The following is a 27,981-nucleotide window of genomic DNA, read 5'->3' as shown; positions in this document are numbered from 1 at the left end:
GAAAGGGATTTGGTTAGGCACTGTGTTACCTTAATCATTTGGTAACCTTGGAATCCTTGTGTGAGGCCAGTCATTTCATAGTTGTATGGTATTAACTTCACTGCAGCTTCACTGAGAACTAGTCTTAATTCTCTACGGATGGTAGCGTGCTAGTTGAAGGATATTGATAACTTAGGATATCTCTTGTAACGTGTCGTGAGTGGACCTTAGACTTTGGCTATTTACAAAGTAAAGCTTGTTCAAGGTAATATTTGGCTTTAATGCTGTGAATAATGACAGCTGGGGAGGGAACAATGTGTGCAATATTAGATTTTCTTGCCTTTTAAAACAGACTTTCAGTTCAAAAAGAACCAACATAATCCTTGCAGTCTGTGTGACTTCAGATAACGTTATGGTATTTTAATACCACTTTGTTTGCTTTTCCATTTCACAGTGTGCTGTCTCTGCATCTGCTCCCCGAACTTACTAGTGGGAGCGGTTTGCCAGAAAAGATTGATGTCATTATGGCCAATATTCCAGTTAGGACTGTTGGCTAAACTAAAGTATAAATAAATATGTAAATAAAAATGGGAAGCTAACTGGCTACTTGGCTAGTAATTGCCTGGAGCGTGCTGTACCTGGAAGGCAAAACTGTTCTGCCTGGCTCATGGTAGCATGTCTGTTAAAGGTAGAGCTTACTGCATACGATGGCAGTACAGGTCTGCTCCACCCTATAGATAGGCTTTATGCTTTGATTGAAGTTTATTTGATGACAAACTTCTGCATTAGCTACTTTCTTAAAGTTTCTTCAGTCTGGCCATTATCTCGGAACAGACTTTGATAAGGTACCTTGCATTTCCAGCTCCTATTCCATTTAGAAAGAAGGAAAAACAAGAAAAAGATAAAGACGACATGGTGCCTGACAGATACTCAACACTTCAAGGTATGTGAATAATACCAGTCATAATTTTCCCTCATAACATGCCCTCTAGAGTTCCAGAGTGCCCACCAGGTATCCATTTACAGAAAGGTACATGCTATTGTAGTTAATGTTCACAGCTGGCTTTCTCAATAGGAAAGTGGATGAAGACTTCTTGCCTCAAAGACTGTTTTTAAATGGTCATGCTTCTGTCAGTATATACAGTACTGGATTCTCAACTCAAGTCTTCACTTTTTTTTTTCTTCTCCTCATTATAATGCTCATGTCCTTATAGCTGAGCTGTGAGGATACTTGCAGGCACGTTCCTGTAATAATTACTTAAGTGCTAAATTAAACATGATTTGAACTTGGGTGTTTAGTTTTCTGTCTGCCTAATCATTTCTAGAAGTCTTCAAATATACAAGAACCATTTGTGTATACAGTGTAAATATGCTAAGGATCTGGCTTTATTTGTTCACTTTCATTGTACTTTTTTTTCGGCTTTTGCATCAGACTTTATAAATATGTCTGAATTGTGTCTGCGTGGAACACAAGCAACTATTTGATGTGGCTAAAAACAAGAGTCCAAATGTGTAGGTTCTAAATTTTTGTGTTTACTTTCAGTTGGCACAATACAAGGTTAACTCCTCTTGTTTTTAATGGTCTTTTCAGATGATCCCAGCCCAAGGCTCAGCGCACAGGCACAAGCTGCAGAGGACATCCTGGACAAATACAGGAACGCGATTAAGCGAACCAGTCCTAGTGAAGGAGCCATAGTAAACTATGACAGTGCAGGTGAGAACCTGGCTTTTATAGTCACCACCAGCATATTTTCTCCTCCTTAAAGATAAAAACACTTCAGTATTCTAGACAAATGTTAGTATTAACAGCTGAACAATGTGAGCTCTAAACCAGGACCATTTTGTCAAGTAATCTGTGAGACAGTCCCTCAGAGACTGGGAATTAACTCCTTATTCCCAAGGACAGCTCTTTTGTATTGCCATTGAGGTGGTTGTTAATAGCACATCTCTTACCAGCTTTCTGTCTTGTTTTGTTTTTTTTTTTTTTAATGGATGCTGAAGAAGTCTATTGCCTTCCAGAACTGATGCAATTTTCTTCTTAGTGAATGGTAGATTGTATATTTTTAATACACTTTTTTCACTTATTCAGAACAAGTTGTTTATTTGCTGACTTCATTCCCCCCCACCCTTAGAATAACAAGATAAAGAATATTAGTCTAGTTTCTTCTTCTGACTTCTCAAAGTGTAATGCTGTTTTCTTCATTTCCATAGAGGCTATTGGGGATGGTGAGAGTATGCACGACTCTCCGCGTGATGAGGCTTTGCAAAACATGTCTGCAGATGATCTCCCAGACTCTGCAAGTCAAGTAGCACAGCCACAAAGTTCTGCTTTCTCCTATAGGTAAATACATTTGCAGGTTTAATCCTACCCACAAAGTAGAATTAAAAGCTGAAGCCATATGATTGGTTCCCACAAAAATCTTAATATGAATCAGTGTAGACTTTTATGTGCTTTTAGCTTTAAGCATCTCAAACTGTCATATTTCCACTGATGAAGGGGAGATATTGTAACCTGAGAGGACAGAGCAGTTCAGCGTTTAGGAAGATTCCTTTGAAACTGGTCTAGGTGCTGTATCAAAAGAACTGATATTCCAAAGTCTTGACAACATCAGTGTACTAAAATTATGTTAAATAACTTTTAGGCAGTATTTAAAAAAAATAAAAGTAAAGATTGCTTATTGAAGAAGCAGACCTTGCAGAAACTTTAAGAAAGTATTTTTCCTCTTTAAGGGATGCAAAGAAGAAATTGAGGTTGGCTCTTTGTTCAGCAGATTCTGTTGCGTTCCCAATGTTGACACATTCAACAAGGAATGGTCTGCCAGATCACACAGACCCTGAAGGTAAGTGTTCTTTATACATATGGATATTTTGTATCGTTTGTGTTGCTTCTTTTCCCCCATCTCATGGCACTTGCACTGCACCATTTGTGGTAACTTCTGTTTGGCATAGATATAGAAGGCATAGGCTGCCTTTTGCCCCCTGAAATGTTTTCTTTCTTACTCCATAAACAAACTGGCCAACTAAATCTGGTCTAATTTTTTTATAATGACATATCTCAGAGTACAGGCAGAGCCTGAAGCTGTAGAAGAGACTCCCAAAATACATGTACTGTTGAGAATTGTGCTACAGTACTAACAGAGTAACTTAAATGTTTTACTGAGTCTTTACATTGACTTAGTGTATATGTCTTGTGTTTGCATCCCTCCATCCATTCTGGGTTTATTTGCAGACAGGTGAATTTGTCACTTTATCTGGTCCTCTTCACGTTTCAGGATGGCTCTAAATACTAAATAAGATAGTGATATGAAAACTTATCTCTTGATAGCTGGAAAATTCGAAAATACTTATTAAATTGTTCTTAAAATAACACTTATTGCCTAACGTACAGAAGTTTTATTTTAAACTGTTACGTGTTTCCCATATTCAAAACCAGTTTTATTTTCATCGTACCTGTGCTTCTTTTCCTTAATAATTTTCCTTTGTTCTTCATTAGATAATGAAATTGTGTGCTTCTTGAAAGTGCAGCTAGCTGAAGCTATTAACCTCCAAGACAAGAACCTGATGGCCCAGCTGCAAGAGACAATGCGGTGTGTAAGCCGCTTTGATAACAGGACCTGTCGAAAGCTGCTGGCATCTATTGCGGAGGACTATAGGTAGTTTGTTCAGTATCTTATTATTAATGGGCTTCCAGATGCGTATATTTATTCACTAGCAGATTGGGAGATCCCTTTTGGTTTACCAAATCAGGTTGTTACGTCTCTGCTGCCCACAAAACAATGAAATTGTCTCACCTGTCTGCGAACGGCTTAAAACACTTGGACCTTAAGTCAGTGCAGACAGTAATAAACTCAGGTTAAATCAGTTTGTGGATAATGTTCAGCTCTAACACACAAGAGATGCTGTTTGGAATTTTCTTTAGTCTTGCATTCTGGAGTGCTGCAAGGGCAGTGAATTCAGTCAGAAAAATCTTTGTAAGACAGAACTTCCTAATTCAGGTGTTACCTTTGTTTTAAAAACAACAGGTTGAAGATTCCTCTTGCACTACAACTTAACAGTTTATAAAGCTATTAGCCTCTATTTTGAATCTAATGTAGAGCACTCTTTATTTTAGGAAAAGAGCTCCATATATCGCTTACTTAACCAGATGTCGCCAGGGCCTGCAAACAACACAAGCGCACTTGGAAAGGCTGCTGCAAAGAGTTCTGCGAGATAAAGAAGTGGCCAACAGATACTTCACTACAGTATGTGTGAGGTTACTGCTAGAGAGCAAAGAAAAGAAAATAAGGGAGTTTATTCAAGGTAAGATTAATGCGGGCTGTGGAATGTTTGTATTCCTTTACTCGCTTTACTGGCTCGGCTTAATGTTTTAAAATACAACTTCTGATCTGAGGAGCAGATTCCTAAAACGGTTTTCATTTCAGCTGGTGATTTAATGGCTCAAATAGACAGACTGCTGTGCCGTAACAGTATGTTGTGGCAGCTAAGCCATGGTAACTGTCTACATTCTTCATGGGCTAAGAGAATGAAGGTATTTTGACCTCGCTTGGCCTAAAAAGTTGTGCTAAATCATATTATCTAGCATCCGCCCCATGGAAGAAGCATGAATACAATTAATTAAATGGTAGATTAAGTTGCAGCATTCAGTCCTCAGTACAGAACCTGTGCTCGTACCTTGGAAGATATAGGGAATAGTAGTAGTGTGAATCAAAGGTTCAAAAATATCATAGTATAAGGGATGTTGGCACCAGGAGGAGAACTCTCTCAAAACAGTAACTTAAAACAAACTATTTCTCTGTTCTCTATGCACATACCTGACTTAATGACGTATATAAGAAATTTGGACTCAGTTCTTGCTCCTGGAACATATAGTGCTGCATATTAAATGTGCCTGAATAGGCTAGAATTAATATTAGAACTTACATCAACCAGGATTAAAGTTCTGGTAATAAGCTGCAGTGACCCAGGAAGGAGTTAAAGCCCTTTCATTAGACAGAAAGGAGACAGCTATTTCTGGATGATCGAAAAGAGAAATTGGCAACTGTGGGATTGAGGCTGCTGGCAGATGTGAGTGGCAGTTGTCTTCTGGTGCAGAGTGCTATAAATATGAAGCCGATGAATGGCCAGTGATTTGGTCATGCTGCATTAACTTGGCTGCATCACTCATTCTGTATTTTGTAGATAAATATGAATGTTGCAACTGTGCGTACTTAAAGGCAGGGGTAGGAAATGGTCCACGTGGGTTTTCTTGATATTTTCCCCCACCCCCTGCCTTTTCAGCATCTGACAACTTTGTGTGCGCTGGTTCCTACCAGTGACTGTTGTAGTGATTGTTCTGGGTGTTATCTCTGTGGGTGGCTGGAGAGAAGGCATAAGCGCTGGTACTGCAGAGGAAGTGATGAACACAGCATCAAGCAGAGTATTTTGACCGTATGCTTTGCTAAATGTGTTCTATATGCTTTTCCTTTAATTCCTCCATTATTTCAAGTGTTCCTGCTTGTATTTCCCTTACGGGAGCGTGGGCAAAGCAGAGCCTCAGTGCTGCCTGGCAAAGGAGTCTGAAGTAGATTCTGGGCTCTTCTTTCCAGAAAAACCTCTCAGAAATAATGTTTTTTACTTAACTGTATGTTCTCTCTCTTCTTACTTTTTCTCAGATTTCCAGAAACTCACAGCAGCAGATGATAAAACAGCCCAAGTTGAGGATTTTCTTCAGTTCTTATATGGGGCTATGGCTCAGGATGCCATATGGCAGAATGCCAGTGAGGAACAGCTTCAGGATGCACAATTAGCTATAGAACGCAGTGTGATGAATCGTATTTTCAAACTTGCGTTCTACCCTAATCAGGATGGAGACATTTTGCGTGACCAGTAAGTCAGTGTAATTTGAAGGACCCGCTTTCTCTTTGGCAGTTGGTGCAGATGGAAGCTGTGCAGTCTTCATGTGACAGACGTGACTGTCAGCCATCCCATTCAAGCTCACGTTTTCTTTCAGAACGTTTTGTAAAAGAAGGAAGTGCTTTAGCATCATGTGCAAAAGTTTGTGTTTGCAACAAACTGCTAGGACAGAATAAAACTGTAAATGTAATGACGTGGGACACAGGCTTCCAGGTCTGCCAGTGTATATGCTGAGAGAACGATCAAAATCTGCTTCAGGTCTCACTCCTTCCACGTTCTGGTTTGGTACAGTGTTTTCCATGCATTTTTGTTTTTTGTGTTTTAGAACATACGCTGTTTGAATGCTCTGCTGGCTGTGTGGTTGTACTGGATGGTATGGCAAAATCCTCTGCATCTCTTATTGACCTGTTGTCCATTAGCTGTAGGACCAGAACGATTATATGCGTTCCTGAAGGTCTCTCTTGTAGTATCAAACTTAAAACTAGTGGGGAAACCCCAGGGGACTACTGGCTGGCTGCTGCTTACTTTTCACTCTTGTTTTTGTGTTTGTTTTCAGGGTCCTTCATGAGCACATACAGAGGTTATCTAAAGTAGTGACTGCAAACCACAAAGCACTTCAGATACCTGAGGTAACAACTTCTCCTTTCTGTCACTTCTGCATGCGTGTCAGGCTGCTTGGTTTTGATTGTGTTTGGGATGGGGAGAGGGTTGTTTTGTTTTACACTTAGAAGCATTGCTTTTCTGTCTGTGACAGCTGAAATGTCCTGAAGGAAAATCATGCTGTACCCATGCTTTGATACCTTCTACTGACTGATCCTGCCAAATAATTTTTTTTTCTGATTTTGACACCTCTGTCTGGATAGTAAGATTTAAGAATTAATACTACACTGCAGTAAGATGCAGTAACTCCCTGATAATTTGCTTCAAAAGACAAGATTTGAATCCTTTATGCTTCTGTGATTCATATGCCGTGGCTGTGGTTTACAGCTATCAAGTTAACTTTCAGAACTAGCCAGTATTAATGGAACCTTTACAGATCTGTGAATTTGCCCAGTGCTTCCACTTTTCTCATGATTAATAGGATAACTAAATAAGATTGATAGGCTTAAGAAGTCTGTCAGAGGCTGGATGTTTGCAGCCTTCCTAGTTCTCCGTTCAGTACTTGAACTGCGTGACTCAAAACGGTTCATAAAGCTGCTTATACAGAAGACTGAGACACAGGGCTCTGCCTTCACCTGAAACAGCGTACTGGGGAAGTCAGGGAGAGCACAGGCTAATTATGTTAGTTGCACACAAGAGTGCTGGCTCCTTGTAGTTGTTTTATCATAACAGAGCAGGAAGCCACCTGCATTGTGAGTGTAGTGTAACCATCTTGACTTAAAGCTTCCCGTTTCTCCGGGGCCTTGCTCCTGCCTGCAAGTCTCTGGTCCTTCAGCTCCTCCGTGGTGCACAGTAGTAGCTTGGACAAACAAGAACTGGCAGCATGGTGTTTTTTTCACCTAGGTATATCTCCGTGAGGCACCGTGGCCATCTGCACAGTCTGAAATCCGCACAATAAGCGCTTATAAAACCCCCCGAGACAAAGTACAGTGTATCCTGCGAATGTGTTCAACCATCATGAACCTGCTTAGTCTGGCAAATGAAGATTCAGTACCTGGGGCAGATGATTTTGTTCCTGTTCTGGTCTTTGTCCTCATAAAGGTGAGTTCTTTTGCAAAGACCACAAACCCCAACTAAATCTTGTAATAAACAAGCAAATTTTAGGAAGAAAAGTAATACATTTGGGTAACTGGCAGCATGCTAGACTCAAAACCCGATCTAATTAGCATGTTTAAATGGAAACATCAGAAATGTGGTCACAGTTATGTTTTTTTAATCCAAGCAAACTTTGCGTTTGGAAACAAGGAAATGGGGGTGCAGGCGTTGTGTGTGGAGTGGGGTTTTTTTGAGGTGTGTCCACCAGCATCTGTCACCTGTGCCTGCTTAGTGCTGTCCTCTTTCAGGACCAAGGTCCGCACTAGGACTGACTGGCATTGTGTTGCTGACCTTTTTTGACATGTGAGTGATTGGAGAGTGGTCTGTCATGTCTAAGATACTAAACAAGATCCCTTTCCGTGTGTGGAAATCCTTGGTGACTTTCAGAGATTCTGCCAGTGTTTGCGCTTCTTTCCCTTGGCCTGCTAGCCGTTTTTCCTTCTTGGAAAAATGCTCCTTTCATAGTTTGAGTTCTGAGCGTGTGAAAAGGGTAAACAGTCCCTACTCTACGTTATGTAATCATGTATTATGAATGTGTGAGGGTCACTGCACGAATAGGATTGTATTTCTGTTCTGTATCTTGTAATGTTTTGTGTTTAGCTTTGCAAACAAGCTGTGAGTATCTCTTTCTTCTTTAACCCTCAGGCAAATCCACCTTGCTTGCTGTCCACTGTTCAGTACATCAGTAGTTTCTATGCCAACTGTTTGTCTGGAGAAGAATCCTACTGGTGGATGCAGTTCACAGCAGCAGTTGAATTCATTAAAACAATTGATGATCGCAAGTAACTCAAACAGCACGTGTACGGGCAGACTGTTAGCAGAAGAAGAGTATATAAGAATGTACAACAGCTGCAAAAGCTGAAGAAGAGACTTTCCTTGTATAATACTGTACAGATCTGAGGCATTTTAAAACACACCTTTACTAATCAAATTAATTTAACAGATTTTCCTCTTCTCTTTTGGTTATGTTTTTCTCCCCTATAGATACTGGCACTGCAAAAGGGACCACAGTTTTCAGGTATTTTGGAATCTCAAAACGTACAGAAAATTCTTCATGCTTTTTCCACCACCCCTCTTCCTGAATGCTTACTCACGTGAATAATTCACTTCATTTAATTTCTAATAGAAAACTGAAACAAGAAGAATCAGGGCAACCACTGAGTATACTTTCTAGCTTAATACACCTTTTATTAATAAAACACCAGCCACGCTGAAAGTTTGTAGTAGCTGACATTAGTTATATTTCACCTAAATTTAAAATCTGAGAGGACAGTGTAAATATTATATAACTATATTTAATGCATTGCCGTTATCTTTGGACTCATTATCCTTTGAATAAACAAGCAAAAGCCTCTCTGACCTCGTAACAGGTTGTGACATACTGTGTTTTGATAACGAAAGGACTTCCTCGAAAGGCTAAGATTAAAAAAGGGCAAACTGAACTATTTATTAAAATGTAAGTAAGATTACTGAAATTTCTAAAACTGGAACTTATAATAGACAGGGCTTACTAGATAGCTAAACACTTTTTGGCTAGGGCATTAGGGTGTTATAGAGGTTTGGATATATAGAGGAGAGGGACTGTAAGTTACAATAGATAAGTCTAATATAAAAAAGGAGAAATGAAATACCTTACTGTAATATTTTTTCTGAAATATTGTGTATACTGTACAAACCCCACACAGAGATCCTTAACAGAACCTGGAACTGTAATATATATTTTGATTAGTGACATTAAATACATATGCCAGGGGTTTCAGTGAATGTTTTTACTAAATGTTCTTCATGTTGTCTGCTATGCAGCAGTGCAAGTTTTACTGTTCATATAAAATATTTTAAAATATAACACTGTTCTTTATGAAACATATCATGACATCAGTTCAGGGTGTTTTATAGATTTCTCACCCCACCTTTCCCTTAAACTGACAATTATCAATTTAAAGAAGTTTTTATGCACAACACCACATGGGTTTTTCATGGGTGGAATGGTCTGAGTGACGGCCGGTGGTTGTTACCTGTATATAAGCACTTGCTGTTCTTTTTTAGCTAGAATTACAGTGAAAAGGGACAGCGAGCATTTAACTTTTTCATGTCAGTGTTATTTCTTGCTCTTCCCAGAGTGTTCATTGCACTTCTGACAGAGGGATGTGTTAAGGCTTGGTGTCTGTGAGTAGTAAAGAAAACAAAATCTTTCTCGCATTCTTTTCAAAATACATTTTTGTGTGTGTGTATGTGTGTGCATTTTGATGATTAAAACCTGTAAGCAACTAGTACTTGGGAAAATCATTTGGCTAATTGAAATTAGAGCAATTTACGGAAAGTATCAAGTGCTTGATTTGGCTGTGCTACTTGTCAAGGCTTAATTAAAGAAACTTACTTTCTAGGACTCTAGTAGGTAGTTCAGTAGAGCATTTTTGCCAAACTAATCACAGGTGAGAGGGTGGGATGGTAACTTTTTTCTTTTATTTATAGTCTTTCTCCTCTATTAGAGACTTGATTGTGTGGAGGAGCAATACTCAGTAGAAACAAAATTCTTCTGATCTGCCTTACTGTGGTAACTCAGTCTGTGTAGCATTGCAATATTCTAGTTATTTAGCCTTGATGGGGTTTTGGTGCTGAACATGTAACTTAATATTGCAAGCACAGCCCTGGCCAATAACACTCAGCAGCGAAGCACAAACATGCCCTTGAAGATATGGCCAGATCATATCTGAAAGCAATATAAATTTGTTTATATTGAAGTGTCCTGTAATATTTAATTATTACTTGAATATCTGAGATGTTAAGAACGATGTTTGAAAGTTCTTTTAGTCCTGCAGTTTGGGTTTTAGCCAAGGAGAGCATTTGTACAGTCCTTAAAGAAGGCACAAAGACACTGAAGTTGGTGGTGACCCTGCGCATCGCTCCTGTTTGCAGACTCAGCCAGCAGGGTTTGATCAGCGCCCTCGGGTCTGTCAGATTTGCTCTCCTTTATGGATGGGGCTAGAACCATTTCCTTCACAATTTTTGTCACTTTGTTTTTCTGCGTAGAAAAATACTTAAAAGAACTGGAGTATTTTTTTTAAATTATTAATTAATTATTTTTAAACCAGTAAGTGTTTCGATGAGCCCCAGATGAGCTGAGTCTGCATAGCAAGATGGTCCTTTGCTTCTTTTTTTCAACCTGCTCTGAAAGTCCTTTGCATACTCTTGATAGGTGTAGTTAGAGAATTAGGCTTTCCAAAGAATTAAAAACCTCCTCTGACTCTTTCCCCCTGGTGTCCCATAACGTTTTGTTTTAAAATGATAAATTACATGTCTAGGAAGTGATGTTGTTAGGATTTGGTGTGCAATAGTAAAGGTGAAAGGACAGTGCATAAAGGACCAAAAGTAACAGACCTGTTGCCAAAAGGTGCCAGCCAACTATGTACCTGTTGCTGTAAACTTGGTGCTTTCTGTTAATTAAATTACTTCACCCACTGAAGGATGAATGGAACATTTTGGGGAAGGGGAGGGGGGACAGGTCGTTAGTAGCAGATTGCAGTCATGGACCTGCTGCTCGGTCGTTGTCTTCAGCACCGGTGGTTGGCGTGTCTGGGTGGCTCTGCCTGTGAGACTGCAGAGGTGGGATTGTCCTTTTCTGGGTAGAGGTGTGAAAGGGAAGGGCTGGCTTTTCATCCCCAGGAGATGCCTTTTTGCTCCTAACCCTAAATGAGATTTCTCTTTAAAGCTTTTTTAAATCCTCTTTAAGGAGAATTGGGACGTGTATGGTCTAAGTATTTGAGTTTAAAAGTGCTTTGTTTTGAAGACCTTATACTACCAAATGCTGAATGTAACTGCCATAAATTTCAGGAAAAAAAGCCACGAACATGACCCTGTTTCCTGTCGGTGAGTTTCTGATGAGCACAGTGCTGGTTCGTGTCGTTTGGAAACGTTACTGTTCTGTTAAGCCAAATTCTGGCAGAAGTTTGAGGACTCACTGCCACGTTCATGCTGAGTAGTATGTGGAGGGGGGGTTAGAACAGGAGCAGCAGGAGGAGGCAGGCCTGGGCAGCAGCAAAGCTTCAGGCAGGTGCCACGTGTGTGTGTGGCACGAGCGTGGCTTGGGTGGCCGTGCTGCAGGGCGGGCTGTGCCAGGCGAGTGGGAGCAGCGGGCAGGAGGGGGAAGGATCCTTCTGTCCGGGTCACAGCTGGTGACTTGGCTGAGCCTGTACTACTTGAGAGTTAATCTCTGCTGAGTTAGTAGTGTGTGTTCTGTACCTTTTAATTGTGCTTTACCTCTATTTAAAAGCTTTGTACTGCCTCTCCTCTTGGAAACTGGTAAAGCCTTTATAAACCTAAATTAATGAGCTTGCACAATCTTGTATACAGGAAACCCATCTTGTCTCTAACGTGATTATTAATGTATTATTCTGTAAAAAACGATTAAAAGGAGAGCAGTTGAAGCGCCTGGTTTCATGTTTCTGCCTGGCTGTGGGGCGATCAGCAGTTGTGCTGGAGATGGAAGTGCCACCATGACCAACTTCCCGCTCGCTTCGCGTGGTTTCCCATCTTGTGTCCTCAGAGCTTTTTCCACCTGGGAAGCGGACGGTGGCAAAAAAGAAACATGATCCAGTTAACGGGAGCGGATGCACCGCTGAGTTGGCTGCTTAACACACAGCTTTTCACTTGTTATTTTCTTTTTTTTAATCATGCAGCTTGAGAGAAGAAAATCGCTCGCTGCTGTCACAGCACGGTGAGGTGGCTCACCTTCGGACAGCCGCCAGGACCGTGTCCCCTCCTCTGCTCTGTGCTGTTTGATGCCTTGCGGGGAGGGGTCAGCTCCAAACGTGCTGTGTTTCAGTCATCTTATTTCGTAAGAAATGCTCACATCACCTGTGAGGCAGCGGGTGCGCAGCCAGCCCCAATGGGGCGGGTGGGCGAAGCGGCGGGACCGGGGCGGCTGCGTGGCGGCAGCGCTGCCGTGAGCTCGGTCCCCGCAGTGTTATTGACCTTGATTCTCTCTCATTTGCATCCAGCATTTTTCATCCTCTGGAATATGGTGTTTGGGGACCTTTCCATCATTAAGTGGATTTACAGCAATTTCCTTATGTGTTTTCTCCAAGGGATTCTGTTATGAGAGGCACATTAAATCTCCATTAATACCTCATTATCCGACTGATAAGATTACCATGATAATGAGGCAGAAATTCTAATTGTTTCACTTCTTATTGTGCCTTTCATTAAATCATATACCTGGAAGTTGCTGTCGGAGAGGGGAGCTCCAGCCTGCAGACCTCGGGAGGTGAGCCCATCCCCGTGCACCCTGGTCCTATCCCCTGGTGCTTGAGGGATGCTGGGGCGTGCTGGCCTTTCCTCCTGGGCTACTGTCCTTCCTGCCGTGGCCTCTCCTCAGTGGCTGCGCTACCACAAGGGCTCCAGGGCCCCCAGGGCCTTTGGTAACCTGTGCTGGGGAGTGGGCTTTTGGGGAGAGCACATTTTGCATGGCCCCGTGCCCTGGTTTTACATGGCTGCTGGCTCCTGAGGGCATTTAAGCGCGGGGGTGTGCAGCCTCCTTCGGAGCTGTTACAGCCCATCAGGTCAATGATCCATGAACTAAAAAGTCTCTAAGCAGGAGCAATTATTGTCTATCATGTGTCAAAGGCGCCCGTATTGACCCCGATAGATGGAGCCATTATGGCCTGTTGAGTCAACGATCCATGAACGGGGAGTCCCTGGGAGCAGAGGTCTCGACAGGCCCTGCCAGCACCGTGTCCTCCGTCCTCTTCCCTCACCCAGGGGCTGAGGGATGTGCAAGGTGCTGGGACGGAGACCGATTTGGGGTGGGGGGCACCCTGCCCAGTCCCCAGGCTCCCAAAGGGAGGGTCTGCATCCCCAGCAGCCCCCCTGGCTCCAGCTCCTCTGTGACCAGCACAGCCTGGGCTCTGGCTCCGGGAGGTGTGACACCTCTGTGGGGCTGTGTTGGTCACGTGCTGCTGGTGACAGCCCCTGCCGTGTCCTGGCCAGGAGCTCACAGCCGGCCTCCTCAGGCTGCGGGGGCCCCGGTTGGCACCGGATCCAGCTCCAGATCTGCCAGGTCCTTAGGGGGGGCCCAAGCCACCCCTGTGAACAGCTCTGTTCCTCAGCCTCAGCTTACAGCTGGGTTGCAGAGCCCACGATGGATGGCACCTCTCACCCCGCGGGGCACCAGGACGAGGACCACGGGAACCCCTGCTTTGGGCACAGCAGTGGTGGTGGGCACAGAGCCCAGAGCCAGGGCGTGGGCAGCGCTGCGCTGCCCTGAGGGGAGATGGAGCTGGGGACCCGGCACCTGTCCCCCTGCCCGGGCTCCTCCAGTCTAGATCTGCAGCAGAACATAACGTTATCCTGCAGAAGTGGATGGACTTCGTCAGGCTCCTCCCGCGCTAACGAGGCGACGTCTCCATAGTAACTGGCACATTTGGAGGGCAGGAGGTGCAGGGGAATGGGAGACAAAGCCTGTGTGGGAGCGGCCCCTGGTGCACCCCACAGCCCACTGGCACCCCGCAGCCCCCTGTACACCCTCTGGCACATGGTGCTGCTTGGTGAGGAGCTGGACGTGGCCACTCGTGGCAGCACGCAGCGGCGGGGACGTGGCTGCTGGGGAGAGAGGTGACCCTTGGCAGCAGCCTGCAGAGCTGAGGCAGCCGTGGCCACGGGGCCGGGCGGTTCGGTGGCACTGCAGCCCCTGGGCCAGGCAGGCGCGTGTCCGGTGGTGGGGCCATGCCCTGCCCTGCCCGCCGCTGCCAGCCCCACCGGCGGCACAGCCACTAACCACATCGCCAGCAGAGCTGTTGGGCTGGGGTTAATCAACATTCATTCATGTTTCCAAGTGTAAATTGAGCATTTGTTTAATTATGTGTAAGTAGCAATACATTCTGGCCATTATCTAAATCACTATTTTATTTCCTGGATGTGGTTTCATAATGCTGGGTTTGTGCTCCAGCCTCTGCGTCATTAACAGAGAAGAGTTAATGAATATAAAAGCGTAAAGGCTAATTACACTTTAATTTACAATCATGGTCTCATTTTGGGACCACATGAAATCTGTTTTGAAAACAATTAAAAAAAAAAAAAGCCCAGCGAAGGTCTGGTGAGTAGAAGGGTTTTGGCACAGGGAATGGTGCCGGTGGCCACCGGGCCCGTTGCAGTGCGACCGCTCGGTGCTGGCAGGGCCGGGGCTGCCCGTGGCTCCCGGAGGGCGGCGGGTCCCTCGCTGTCCCTGCGGCCGTGGCCCCGTGGGTGACGGCCCGGGACGGTGCCGGGGCCAGCGCTGCTGTGGGGACGGTGCTGAGGGATGTAAATCGGAGCCTGAGTGGAGAGCACAGTTCACCTGAAGGAGACAAAGATTTATTGGGCTGCAGATGTTGAAAGCAAAATCAAGCAGGACTGCTGACACGAGCACTTGGCAGTATTTACAGCTACTGGGAGCTACCGGCCTGCTTTGCAGGAGCAGGTACCGGTGCACGGTCGTTGCGGGGGGCCCGTACCTGAAATCGAAGCTCGTGGCAGGTGATGGCAGCAGCTCAAGGCTGCACGAGGATCGCGCTGAGCAGCGGAGATTTGGTAACCTCAGGTGCCACGTTTGGTGTCGTGGCAGCTCCCTGCGGGCTTCAGCGGGGCAGAGCCCCCGGGATCTGTCCCCCGGCACCAGCAGTTGCCCGTGGCAGAGACCACGGCTTCGTCCAAGGACATCCCTGTGGCTCCAGGGACTTGTCCTTGTCCGGCGCACGGCGTCTGCAGGTGCTTGGCACTGGAAACAGCAGTGACGGCACCACCGCGGATGTGGGCCATGCCACCCTCTGCCCATGTCCTGCTGTGGCACTGCCGGCACTGGCCGCGGCGGGTGGTGGGGACGGGTGCCAGCCCTGCCCCGGCTGCCACAGCTGAGGCTGGGCCCAGGGATCGCCCTCCTCGGTCCAGGTTACGGGGGGATTTCAGTGCTGAGGTGTTGGCTGGGCGCTGCCCGTGCAGCAGGAGAGCAGGGCCCAGGGGAGCAGGGCTGGAGCACATGGCTCGAGCACTGGGGTGTGTGTGCACACACGTGTGCTCCTGTGTTTTGCGATGGGTGAGTATCTGTATTTCCTTTATTGTTCTGATTCCCTCAAAAATGGAACAAAAGCCGAGCGCTGACTGCAGGAGGGAGCGGTGGCCTCGGAGCGAGCGGCTCATTCTCTCCGCCGGGCTGGCTGCCTGCAGCCGGCAGAGGAAATAAATCTCGCCGAGAAAAACCACTTTGCTCACACCATTTCAATCCAGCAGGGCATCGTGGCATCACTCACTTCTTGTTTTATTTAGCTGATAATCTTTTATTGGGCCAGTCGAGCCCTGTGGGAGCACAATGCTTGTACCGGGCTGCCGCGGGCACTCAGAGCCAGGAGCTCACCGAGCTGCACTGGCTCCTGCGGGCAGCCGGGAGGGCAGCGATGCCCGGCAGTGGATTCTCTGAGCCCAGCTCAGCGTGGTGGCCATGCCAGGACGCGTGCCCTGAGCCGTGGCCCTGCAGAAGCACTGGAGCTGCCGCGGTTTTGCTCCCCTGTCCCCCGGTGAGGACAGGACGTGTCCTTTTGCTGGCCAGGTGTCTCTGAAGGTGGCTCAGGGCCATCTGCTCAGCAGGATTTGAAGGACTCAGCACTTGTGGTGGCCCCAGGGGCTCTGCAAATGCCTCTCCTGGTGATGGATGTGCCGAGCCTGGAAAAGGGGACACTCCTTCAGCAGGGTGCACCATCACGGGCCCCCCCATTGCCCTCGCGGGGGATGTGGGTGCTGGGGCTCTGCCGTTTGGGGTGACTGCGTCCCTGCGGCAGCCCAGGCCATGTCAGCGTGGCACGCGTCCACGAGGCACGGCACGGGCACGTGCTGTCTCCTCCATCCCCCTGGCAGCTCAGCTCCGTCCTGTTTGCAGGACTCAATGCACAGAAACGGTGTGTGAGAGGGGCTCCGATGACACCTGTCTGTCACCACTCTTGCCAGCGGTGCTGCCGCTGGTGCCCGCAGGCTGCCCGCATGCCAGGGTGCCGTGAGCCCCCTGCCCGCAGCTCCAGCAGAGGTGGCTGCTGCTCTTCCCAGCGCAGGGCTGGCGCGAAGCGGAGCTGTGGGTGAGCTGCAGATTTTCCCTCTCGTACATCTGAGAAATGCGGCACCCGAATCTGCAGCTGAGGTGGTGGCCGGGGCTGGTGGGGCTGGTGATGGCTTTGGCTGTCTCGGCGGTGCTGGGTGTGATGCGTGGTGCCTCGCGAGGACTCACAGCTCGTGCACGAGCCTTTGCAGCGCGCTGGTGTTCTCTCATGGAGGGTGAGTCAGGACCGGGGGCTGCAGGGTGGGTGGCTGAGCCCTGCCTGCTCATCGTTGCTGTTGCATCCTCATGGGACCACAGGGACCCGCCACCCGCCGTGGCACAAGAAGCTGGGGGTCCATCAAGGCTGACCCACACATGCAGCACCCCAGGGCAGCCGTGGGTCAGTGACCATTGCCCCCCGCACCAGCAGTTGGGGCACAGCCATGCTCCTGGGCATCATCTCGGCCTCCCCCATAGCCCCCACAGCTCTCCCTTGTCAGCATTCCCACCTCCCCACTACTCCTTGTCATCCCAAACCTTATCAGCACTGATTTCGTATTTACTTCCAGATCGGGGATGAAAATGTTGAACATCATCCTCCGATGATGAGTCCCCATTGACAACTGCTTTTTGAGACCTGTCAGTCAGCCGATTTAAACCCTTTTAATGTGGGCTCTATTGATACTATATAGAGCTAATTTTTTAATCAAAACGTCATGTACTATTAAATCAAATGCCTAACAGAAGCCTAAGTACACCACAGCTTCTCAGTTACTTTTATTAGTTAAACTTTTAAATTAAAAGAAAGAAACCAAATAATTTTTTGACAAGCCATCCTTCCCATAAAGCCGTGCTGGTTACAACCCCACTCACTATCGGCTGCAGCCAGTCCAGCTCCTTTGCCACTGCCTGGGACGGACACTGGCCAAGGTGTGAGCTGGGGCAGGCACCGGCGCAGGGCTGGAGGCACTGGGGAGCCGTGGGGGTACCGGGGTGACGGGGTGCCAGGGTGGCCATGGTGCGAAGCTGCTGCCAGGGGTGGAGGAGCTGAGTCGGGGCCACTTCACAGTTAAAGCCTTGGTGGGGAAATAGGAATTTTCCTGCCGTGCTGGATGCAGCCCCTGACCTGAAAACCGCGGCCCAGCCTCCCTGGCGCAGCGCTGGAGCAGGCGTGCAAATGTGATATGACAGCCCAAGACACACCAATATGGTCACCAGCTGCCCGGCCGCCACCGGGCCGGGCTGGTCGGGGAGGCGATGCCCCGTCACAGATGCATTTCGGGGGGGAGGAGGGAGGGTTGGGGCAGGGCCAGGCGCAGGCACGCACGTGCAGGCGGGCACACGCTGCCCAGTGCCGGGACACCAGGACAGGCACCGCCGCTCACCAGAGCCAGGCAATCCCGCCGGGGTCCTGCCAGTGTCACCCTGGATGGGTGCTTGGGCACAGCCTGCCCAGCGCTGGGGCTGCCCCGTGCCACCACAGTGGGCTTTGAGGAGCCCTGCCCAGACCCCGGCAAGCCCCCCCTGCCCAGGGAGCCCCTCCGGCTGCCGCCCTCGCGGGTCCTGCACGGGTCCATCCTGCGCGAGGCACCTTTGCCAGCTCTCTCCCCTCCGGATCAAGCAACTCTTTGTAAATCTAAATTAATAAGGTCGCCCGGCTATAGACACAGGAACACGCGCTGTATCTTGTCTGTGTCGATCAATGCATTATATCATCCCATAAAACTGATTAAAAAGCAGAGCAGTTCATCTCACCAGGTTCCACGTCTCACCATTATAAATTCCGTATTATGGTTAATGATTGTCAGTGCAGACGGGGTACACGCAAGCTGATCAGTAGTGTAGTTTATAATTAATTATTGGAGCGTTGCTGCAGAGGACACCGAGGAGGGGGTGGCTGCTGATTAGCCATTTATTATCTGTAAAATGCCAAAGAGTGACATGGAAGAGGAGTTCGTGTTGCTGGCCCACGGAGCACCAGTGGGACCTGTTACCACCACCAGCACCACTCATGTGTCCCCAGGCATGGGGAGGGTCAGCCAGGCACCCACCCACGGCCCTGGGGGCACAGTTGGCAGCTGAGCTCCCCTTATTTCAGCTGCATCCCCCCCACCCCGGCACTCTTTGGGCATCCCAGTGTCCGTCGGGAAGCTGCAAGGAACAGATGTCTCTGCCCCAGCTCTGGACACGGGGAATGTCGGTCCCTCAGGCTAGACGGTGACCTGGTTGTTGATGCCAGCTGCTTGGAGAGCCCACGGCTGGATGATGCTGTCTGGCAGCCCTGCCTGCGGCTGTATGCCCCCAACGGGCAGGGCTGCAGTGGCTAGTCCTCCGCTGGCCACCGTACCCGCTCCTCCCATGGTTGGCATCATTTTATCACCCAGAGCAAAGGAAAGGCAGAAAATTCTTCAGGAGAATTAAAAAAAAAAAAACCACGAATAAACACCACCAAAGTCCCATTAAAAAAGAACAACCATTGGCAAGTAATTGAATTTAGAGCTTTATCAGATCTTCTCCTTGGCAGCCCATCAGTCTGTTCCTCCATGGGGGGTGTTGTCTTATTGCTGGGATTTAACTTTTATTGACTAATAATGACGCTTTTCAAAGAGAGAATCGGGGGCCCTGCGCCGAGGGGAAGTGTCGCAGCCTGGGGAAGCCACCGGCTCGCTGCCACGGCGGTTTGTTTATTTCCCATTGCAGGGTTTAGTGCGGGGATGGGTTTGAATCCCCCTCCCCAGCAGCAAAGTGATGAGAGGCACCAAACTGGGATGCAAATGGTCCTGTTCCCCAAGAAGACAGCTTTTTTTTTTCCCCCAAAACCAGCACAGCAGGCGTGCAGGGCTGGGAAAGAGACGCCTTCGAGAGGGGACGTCACCTGCGAAGGGACCTGCAGAGCCTTTTTTTAACCTAATTCACCAGAAATCATGGAGTTGGTACTATGGGGAGGGATGATTATTATTATTATTAACCCCGACTGCTCAGAACTATCATGCCACGAGCGTGCAGGTCCCCGATGGCATGGGCACGGCAAGGAGAGAGGCAGGACAGACCCCTGCGGTGTCCTGCACAGCCTGGGCCAGGCATGGTCCCCTTGTCCCCAGACCACCAGCTGCTGGGGACTGTTGGCCCCTGGCTGCCACCCCACCCGGCTCCCCTCCTGCTCCCCCAGCAAGGCCTCATGCAGACTCATCTCTTAAACCAGTCGAGCACTTGGGACAGCTGAAATGTGATTCTGTGTTGAAAGGACATGAAATTCTCAAATGAAATTCACAGGGAAACAGGACTTCAGCTCTCGGGAACCCAGGGGGTTATATTTTATAATATAGACAAATTTTATAATCTGAAAAAGAATTAGCACTGACATATTTCCCATCTGTTCCAGTGGTGGGACACCCTGCGAACGGAGCGGGGGGACAGGGCGGTGGCGGTGGGCGCGCGGGCTGTGCGGCGCCGGAGGGCTGCTGGCGGTGGCCTCAAGATGGCACGCTAAGAGTGGGAACCGCACGCAGAACAAAGGCGCCTCAGCCTGCGCCACAGCCCCCCCACCCCATCCCACATCCCCACCGCCAGCCCCCCAAAGCAGGGTCCCCCGAGGCCGCAGGGCTCCCCGTCCCCGGCGCACTCAGTGTTTCCATCGGGACAGCGCGCAGGAGGGTCCCGCACCCCGCCGTGCCCCATGGCTTGTCCCCAGTGTTCAGCCGTGGCTCCCTCCAGCCCCCGGGGCATCACCTGTCCATGCTGCTCCCCGGTGCAGGAGGACAGGGTCCCCGGGGTGGGGGTCCCCACACCCCAGTGTCTGCTTGCCACAGGCACCCACGGCTGCAGCTGAGCATGAAGTTGCCACAGCATCGGTCACCGACCGACGTGAATGTCCAGATGATGTGAGGTCAGACAGGGGCCACAGGATGATGGGCACCTGGTGGGTGAGGGACCCGGCCCCCCCACTGCCAGTGGGTCCTGTGGCACCGGGGCATCGCACACAGCACTGTCCCACTGTCCCCGCCGCTGTGCTGCAGCAATCCTGGCTGCAAACCCTGTGCATGCACCGTCTCCAATTAGCCGGCTTATTAAAGGTGAGTTATTATCTCCATGCATGCATCCTTATCTGGCTGCTCCCTGAGAGGCCCCGCAAGCGCAGAACAAGCTCCCTGGCAGAGTAGCAGCCCCTCGGCATCGGGTTTGCCCATCCCAGTCACCTCCAGAAGCAGCTGGAAGCGATGGCCTGAGCCGTGTCACTGCCCCGTCCTCCCCTGCCCAGGAGAGGAGTTGCCCTTTCCCTCGTCACGATGCCCCTGGGGAAATCACAGCAGTAACTAGACGAAATGGAGCAGTGAGGGCAGCAGGATGGGGGTTCCAGGGCACCTGCAGCCCGCTGGCCACACAGGGCAGCAGGACCCCTGTCCCCTTGTGAGCACGGTGGTGCGAGGCTGTCCCCACACTGTGCTGGGTGTCACAGGGGCCGTGTCACGCCGGTGTGTCAGTCACAGCTCTGGAGGTGACAGGGCTGATGGTACGTGTCATAACTCCACGTGTCTGCAGGGACTCTGGGTGGGGTTTTGTTGTTGTTTTCTTTTTAAGTTTCAGTGTATCTCTCCCTGTGTGCTCTGGGCACGGGACGGTGGGATGCTGCACCGGCGCAGGGCCGGTACCCACGGGCGGCGGTGGCACGGACCTGCCAGGCCCTTCGGTGCCAGGTGTGATGCCAGGGGGGTCTTGGATCCCCTTGCTTGGGGGGTGCCACCCTTGAAACGCAGCCCAAACTCTTTGCTGGGGCGGGGGCTGGTACCCCTGCCCGGGCTGCTGGGATGTGTCCTCCTGCCACACCGCTCGCTGCCACGTGCCAGCGCTGCCAGGGGAGCGGGGCTGGGGCGCAGGAGGTGCCCGTCCTGCTAATTAGAGTGTGCTGAGGAGGAACTTGCTCAGCTCTGACTGGCTTGACATTAAGACCTAAATTTGCTGTAAAAACCAAATGGATACGCACACCCACATCTACGAGGCTTTTAGTTCAGCAACAAGTGAATCCATCAAAGCCCAGCACCTAATTTAATAGCAATAATGAAAGGTGTGCGTCACTATTAATTTAAGCACTCCAACATTAGCCTTGCACTTAGAAACCAGCAAGGCAAAGCTATTTACAAATGAATGTACCGGGGCAATAAATTGAAAGTACTGGTCTGACCTGTGGTGGCTGCTTTCTTCGTTTATACATAGATATATTTCTATAGATGCATTTATTCCCATCTCTTTAGCAAGGCCTCCCTAATTAAGTTGAAGTGGCAGTGAAAGTGTGGCAGTAAGTGTGGAAAGAAGCTGCTAAAAACGTATTTAATTCATTATAAATAATCTTTGATACCATAAGGTTGGATAAAGGTTTGCGGTATCAGAGCAGGCTGCCAAGGAAGGCCAAGGAGATCGCCTGCACGCGGCGAGAGCAGCCGCATCACGAGGTTACTCCTTGCACTGGGGCAAGGGAGAGGGTGGCTAGTGCAGGGGGGGGCCTGGGGTGCTGGCACCAGCACCAGCGCTCGCACCAGCACCGGCTCCGGCAGCACTGGGGAGCAGGGCAGGGTGCGGGTCTGTGGGCGCCGGGGCGCCGGCTCCGTGCCCCCAGGATGATAATGTATGTGAAGAGGAAGGTGTATGTCACCCACATTAAAGGAGTTTAATGTGCTCGGAGTCACATTATTGTACCCTTGTAGAATGCATTAGCTGTCACACTGCCTTTACCGGCTGTCACCTCGCAGAGAGGCGACAGTGTTCCTGGAAACCATTATCAGCCTCTGATGATATTATCAAAATTGGAGCGCGCGGTGTGGTGGGGGCCGGGAGGCGGAACGGCCACGGCTGCCGCTTGCCTTGCCCAGTGATGGGCCCCTGCACGCCCGGCAGCGGGACCACGGACCCTCCTGGGGAGCAGCATCAGGTGCGACCCTGCGGGCGCAGAGGCCCCGGGCACCCCTGCGTGGCTCGGGGAGCCGCCGTCGGGGCTGGCTGTGATGCCTGGGGGCTGCGGGCAATGTCGCCACCGTGGCCCCCGCTGCGAGGCAGGGCAGCGTCTGAGCAGCCTCCTGGGGTGAAACCCAGCAGCTGCAGCCAGGGGTGGGGGCCCTGGGGGCTGCCGGCCCCGTGCCGGGGCTGTCGGGCCACTCTCGCCGCCGCGCTGGCACAGGCCGGTAACCCAGCGGGAGCCAGCCGACACGTCAGCCTCCGAGTGTTGCTCTTCCCTCTCCCTGTCAGGTGAAATTAAAAAAAAAAGGGAGCCTTCTTTTTTGGAGTGTAATCTTCCGCCCGCGACAAGGAGCCACGCAAACTGATAAATTGCAGATTAAACGAGTGCCACACTCCACTTCAGTCCCTGGCTGTTAATTCCCCTGTTGTGCAATTCCCCGCTCTCGGGGCCTGTCAATTCCAGCTAATCGCGGGCGGCACTAAAACACTCTGCCCTGACAGCCCCGGCCCGCGCAGCCCCGGCTCCGGCGCAGGTGGATTGCACGCATCACTTATGCACAAATCAGCAAGATGCCAGCAGGGAGGAATTATGTCCGATGACAGCCCAGACATGAGGTACATATTGCCGAGCCGGCGCGCCCCAGCCGCCGTGACAGATTGCGGCGTGGGGCTGCGCTGGTGCGGGAGCGGCGACCGCCTGCACCGGCCCCGAACGCGCCCGGCACGTGCACCGCGGGGCCACCGGCACCTCGCTGTGCTGCTGCGGGATGGGGCGACGCCCCGACCCTGTCCCATCCCCATCCCTGTCCCCGTCCTTGTCGCCATCAGGGACAAGGGAGCCATCGGGGGAGCAACAAGATGGCCCCTCTGTGCCCACGCTGGGGGTAAAGCCCCACTCAGCCCCGCTCAGCCCAGGCCTGGCTCAGTTTTAACGTTTAACTTGCCTTAGTCTGTGATCCTGAAAAGCTTAAATTAATGGCATCTCGCAGTTGCTCATTAATAATTGCTTCATTACTGTACACGATTCCATCCTCCTGACAATAATGGCGTTTGCTGGTGTATTCCTAATTATCTGGAGTTTCAGCTCCCTAAGAGAGCCCCGGCGCTCCCCGACGTGACACTGTCCCCTCTCGCGGGGGGTCCAGCCCCCCCACCCCGACACCCCCTGTCCATGCGCTTCACCGTTGGCAGCTCCCGGGCAGAGCCAAGCTGCCGGGGCCAAGTCCCAGTTGGGGTTCGGGGACGCCGCACCGGGGGCTGCTGGGCCCGTCGTGCTCATGGCGGTGACCATGGCCATGGCGGCCCCGGCACCGCGCCCGGGTGCGCGTCAGCCTGGGCGAGCAGGAGGTGCCAGAAGCCTCCGTGGGTGCCCACGGTCGTGGCCAGGGACACGCTGCTGCCGGTGGTGGCTGTGCTGGAGGCAGGAGGGCAAGTGCCACTTGGCAGCTCCTCGGAGAAGCCCATCAGGCGGCTGGGGGGGAATCATGGCACCGTCCCCGCGCTCGCGGTGCGGAAATGACCCCTCGTGCCCCGGTTTAGCTCCACCGCCGGCTCGGAGCCCGTTACGGTGCGGCACGTGCTGCCCCCGCGTCCCCACCTGGGGAGGGGGCTCATTTGTAGTTAAAAATCTATTGTGACTTGTCAGAAAAATGAATAAATGAGCACATTATTTTTTCATTTTGGAGCTCAGCATCTGTTTGTCTAATCAAGAAAGAGAACTGGGAAAGTCAACCAGGGCTGACGCACACATTTTATTTAACTTTTCCTCTGTCAAAGGAGTTTAAATGTGTAATGAACAGGCCATGGTGATTTGAAATATAATCCCATTACTCTGATGAGATTACCGAGGCTGTGAGAGTTCACAAATCATGCTTAGGGTTTTGAGAGTGAACAACACCCTGTTGAGATTTTTTTTTTGTTTTTCTTTTTTTTTTGCATTTAAGCAGAGGTGTGTGGGGAGAATAAAACATGACAGTGCTTAACCCTTCGTGCAGCAGCAGCACGGGGCGATGCACAGGGCCAGCCCTCCCCTGCCTTGGCTGCTTGCGGTGTCCCGGGCCCCCAGCTCTGTCCTCCTCTCTGTCCTTGTCCCGGCGTTGTGCTGGGGAGGCTGTGCTGGACGTGATTTAAGGGGCGTTAATTTTGGCAGCAGCAGCACCCAATACCACACGCTGCCGTGAGCGGCTCCGGCTGCTGCAGGGGCCTGGGCTGGCACTGGCCGCAGGTACGAGTCCCCCGGGGTCCCGGTACCACGAATTTTTTGCAAGCTCCCCGAGGTGCAACCGACTGTAAAACGTGCAAGCCAGGCCCCCTCCAACAGCAGAGGAAAGAGAAAAATTCAGAAAACTTTCGGTGTCTCCAGCAGCCACCGACGCACGGCAGCGAGAAGCCATCCCTGCTCCCCGAGCCGGCAGCCACCCTCTCCTGCCGAGGCCCGGTAACAAGGCACGGAAGGAACAGCTTGCTTTCCTGACCCAGTTGAATGCCCATCTGAATCAATTAAATCTACAACTACGGGGGAAAGACCAGCCCGTGATGGATTTGTGTTCAGCTGCGCACAGATTGCAGCCACGAGCTCTGATTTAACTCTTTCAGCAAACACCAAATAGCAGAAGTATTTGTTCATCTCTGGAGATGCTGGACGCTTCCAGAAGGTGAGGAAGGTTTCCTCCACACCGTGCAGCCAACTGCACCTGACTTATGAAAGTAAATCCACTTCTTAACTGGGAACGGCTCTTCCGGAGTAAATAAACCCACTCTGGGCTCCACACCCTGCCTGACCCCCGGAGCATCCCGCAGCAGCGGCCCGTCCCCCCGCCCTGCCCGTGCCCCCGGGGACGCGCTGCGTGGGACAGCACCACGAATACAGCGAGGGGAAGGGGATTTACGGGATGGTGTAAACGCCCGTGGGCCGGGCACGGGGCTGGGTGCCCACAAACGTTACCACAGTCCAGACAGCAGAGATTTTTTTTTTATTACATGAATCTTTAGGCTTTACTGAAAGCAAAACACTGCACATACTGAATACCTGCTTATAACGAATAAATGTAAGAGGGTGGCAACAGCATTACGGCCATGGAAACAAGTAGGAGAGTTCAGTAGCTTCTCACACCAACACAGGCAATTTTTTAGTTCAACTAAAAAGAATTGAAACTAGGTGGCAAAAGAACATTCACATAACAACTTTAATGTTAAATAGTTCACAAAGTTGGTTAAAGGAGTCATTTACATTGCATCATTTGAAGGGTCTTTCCCCAGTGCATCTGTGCTGCATTTGCACGTATAAAATATTAAAAAATTTAATATCATACTATAAAATATTGTTTCTCTCAATTTGCAGATCTCACGGAAGACTGTACAGTGAAGACTGGCCTCCGTGGCGTGGGCAGGGTTCCCCTCCCGGGGCAGCACCGACACCGGCTCCAGGAGGGCTAAACTTTTAAACACCGAGGACTGAAACACAACAGCAAGCGACACAAAGACCTCTCTGCCTCAGTGTTTACTCCTAAACTACGTGTTAAGGCTCGGAGTTTTCTCTATACAAAAGCAAGGTAGGACGCGGTGAGAGCTCGCGCTGCGGCAGGAGGGAGCCTGGTCTGCCCGAGGAGCCGCAGCGCGGCCGCCTGCCCTGCACCCTGGCTGTGGTTAAACGCCTCTCGGAACCGGGGGCATTTTCTTGGTACAGAATCCACAGCAGCAGCACAGAGCTCCAGCTGCAACGACTTGGAGGGATTTATGAAAGACACCTCTGGTGAACTGAACCAAAACCGCAGCTCTGGTTCCCAGCAATCCCGTTCACATGTTCCCTGATGTATTAAGGATGGACAAGGCCAAAATAGTTACAAATCCCAGTACAAAGTAGGTCTTAGCTTTTATTTTTAAAGAATAATATTAAGCAAAGGTGAAGGCATGTCTCAGTCCTCAGGTGCGAGCTGAGGGAAGAGCCAACCCCAGCGCGGTGGCCGCCGTGGAGCCCCGGGCAGCTCCCGCAGGCAGGAGGGTGCTCCCAGACGCTGCCTGGGTTTTCACATCACCGTGCCAACTACAGCACGTAACTTCCAATAAAACCTATGCAAAGCTGCAAAGCACAGTTAAATAAAAATATTTTTGAGCAAACCAAACCACAACAGACCTGACCGTCTCACCGTCTCTTCCCAAACGGGCTCCCCTGCCATGGCCGCTGCTCCCTGGCTCACGGTTGCCTCCTTCACTTCAGCAACAGAAGTGAAACCATCTGGGACTCCAGCCTCCCCCCAAAAGAACTGTGCATCATATGGACCTTGGAAAAGATGACATCTGTTTATTAATAGTAAAAATGGATACATTTGTCCTACATTTTGTTTTTAGAAATTTGATCATGTCACAAGCAATACCTGTGTGTACGCGGGTGTATTACAGATGTATATAATTTATTTTAACCAGGCTGTGAAATAATACGTAATCACATCTCTTCTTGTGATTGTACATAATACAGTAATTAAATGATGCCAGTCTACGTCATTCTCTTATTTCTAATCAAAGGAACCTGAAGCGTAACAGTCTTCTCTCCGGCTGATATGGCTCTTTATTTTTGTCACAGGGGAGACTTCCCATCACCAACGAGGGATAATCTTCCAACCATGAGAGACGGGATAATTCAGGTTCCCTCCCCGGCTGCTCCTGCCTCTGGCAGCCCCGGCTGCCCCTGTCCCGGGCGGCCGGAGCGTCTCCTCCGAGCTCGGCAGACAGGCTCTCCTCCAGCCACGCGTTACTGCTGTCCCGATCTCTTCTCCTTCTGGAAGCTAAAGCTTGTTCTCCTGCTCAGTTTTCTTTGTTTCTGAGCAAAATAATCTGCTCTGGCTGTGCTTGCTCGCGACTCTAGAATATAGTTAACCTGCAAGACACCAAACGGTGCTTAATGTCACCAGTGCTCTCTCCTCCTCCGCCCCTGGCACCCAAACCTCTGCGAGTCGGGAAGACCCAGCGCGCCGGTCTGATACAGTAACGGGCTTCAATAAAAGGCTTCATCAGCTTCAATAAAAATACATCTTTCATTACGATGTTTGCACACTCGGCTCGTCTCAGAGTTTCCCTGTGTTTTGGCACATTTTACTTGATGAAAGCATTTTTAAATGATATTTAACAAGCCTGCTATTCCCTAAATTTATTATCTCCAGTGCTTTGTGATAATCACATAGATAATTTTAATGGAAGGTTAATGCAAGAATCAAAAAGATAAAAATGCCCTTTGGTCTGCCATTAGCTGGTTAATATGCTGTGGCTTAAAACTTGCACAATTTTATGCACTGTAGAGTGTTTCACTTTCATTGCATATTACAGCTTAAGGCATAAAAATATAGGGAATTTTCATG

General features: G+C 49.8%; 2 protein-coding genes across 7 annotated transcripts in view; one reads left to right on the top strand and one right to left on the bottom strand.

Moving 5' to 3' along the window:
• Positions 1–12,050, top strand: part of GAPVD1 (GTPase activating protein and VPS9 domains 1) — a 32,999-nt gene extending 20,949 nt beyond the window's left edge. For all 5 annotated transcript variants that reach the window (XM_068413775.1, XM_068413779.1, XM_068413776.1 and 2 more), the window contains 10 exons: positions 842–922; positions 1,571–1,693; positions 2,191–2,320; positions 2,710–2,819; positions 3,473–3,632; positions 4,091–4,278; positions 5,631–5,844; positions 6,428–6,500; positions 7,375–7,572; positions 8,272–12,050. In XM_068413775.1, coding sequence (XP_068269876.1) covers positions 842–922; positions 1,571–1,693; positions 2,191–2,320; positions 2,710–2,819; positions 3,473–3,632; positions 4,091–4,278; positions 5,631–5,844; positions 6,428–6,500; positions 7,375–7,572; positions 8,272–8,412 — 1,418 coding nt within the window. In that variant the 3' untranslated portion in view covers positions 8,413–12,050. The remainder of the gene's footprint in view (positions 1–841; positions 923–1,570; positions 1,694–2,190; positions 2,321–2,709; positions 2,820–3,472; positions 3,633–4,090; positions 4,279–5,630; positions 5,845–6,427; positions 6,501–7,374; positions 7,573–8,271) is intronic.
• A 13,535-nt stretch (positions 12,051–25,585) lies between these two features.
• MAPKAP1 (MAPK associated protein 1) overlaps positions 25,586–27,981 on the bottom strand; it is a 98,142-nt gene continuing 95,746 nt past the window's right edge. For both annotated transcript variants that reach the window (XM_068414112.1, XM_068414113.1), the window contains one exon: positions 25,586–27,503. In XM_068414112.1, the coding sequence (XP_068270213.1) occupies positions 27,378–27,503 (126 nt within the window). In that variant the 3' untranslated portion in view covers positions 25,586–27,377. The remainder of the gene's footprint in view (positions 27,504–27,981) is intronic.

This window comes from Nyctibius grandis, chromosome 16 (assembly GCF_013368605.1).
Source record: "Nyctibius grandis isolate bNycGra1 chromosome 16, bNycGra1.pri, whole genome shotgun sequence".
Taxonomy (NCBI): Eukaryota; Metazoa; Chordata; class Aves; order Nyctibiiformes; family Nyctibiidae; genus Nyctibius; species Nyctibius grandis.
This window is presented reverse-complemented; position numbering and strand designations above follow the sequence as displayed.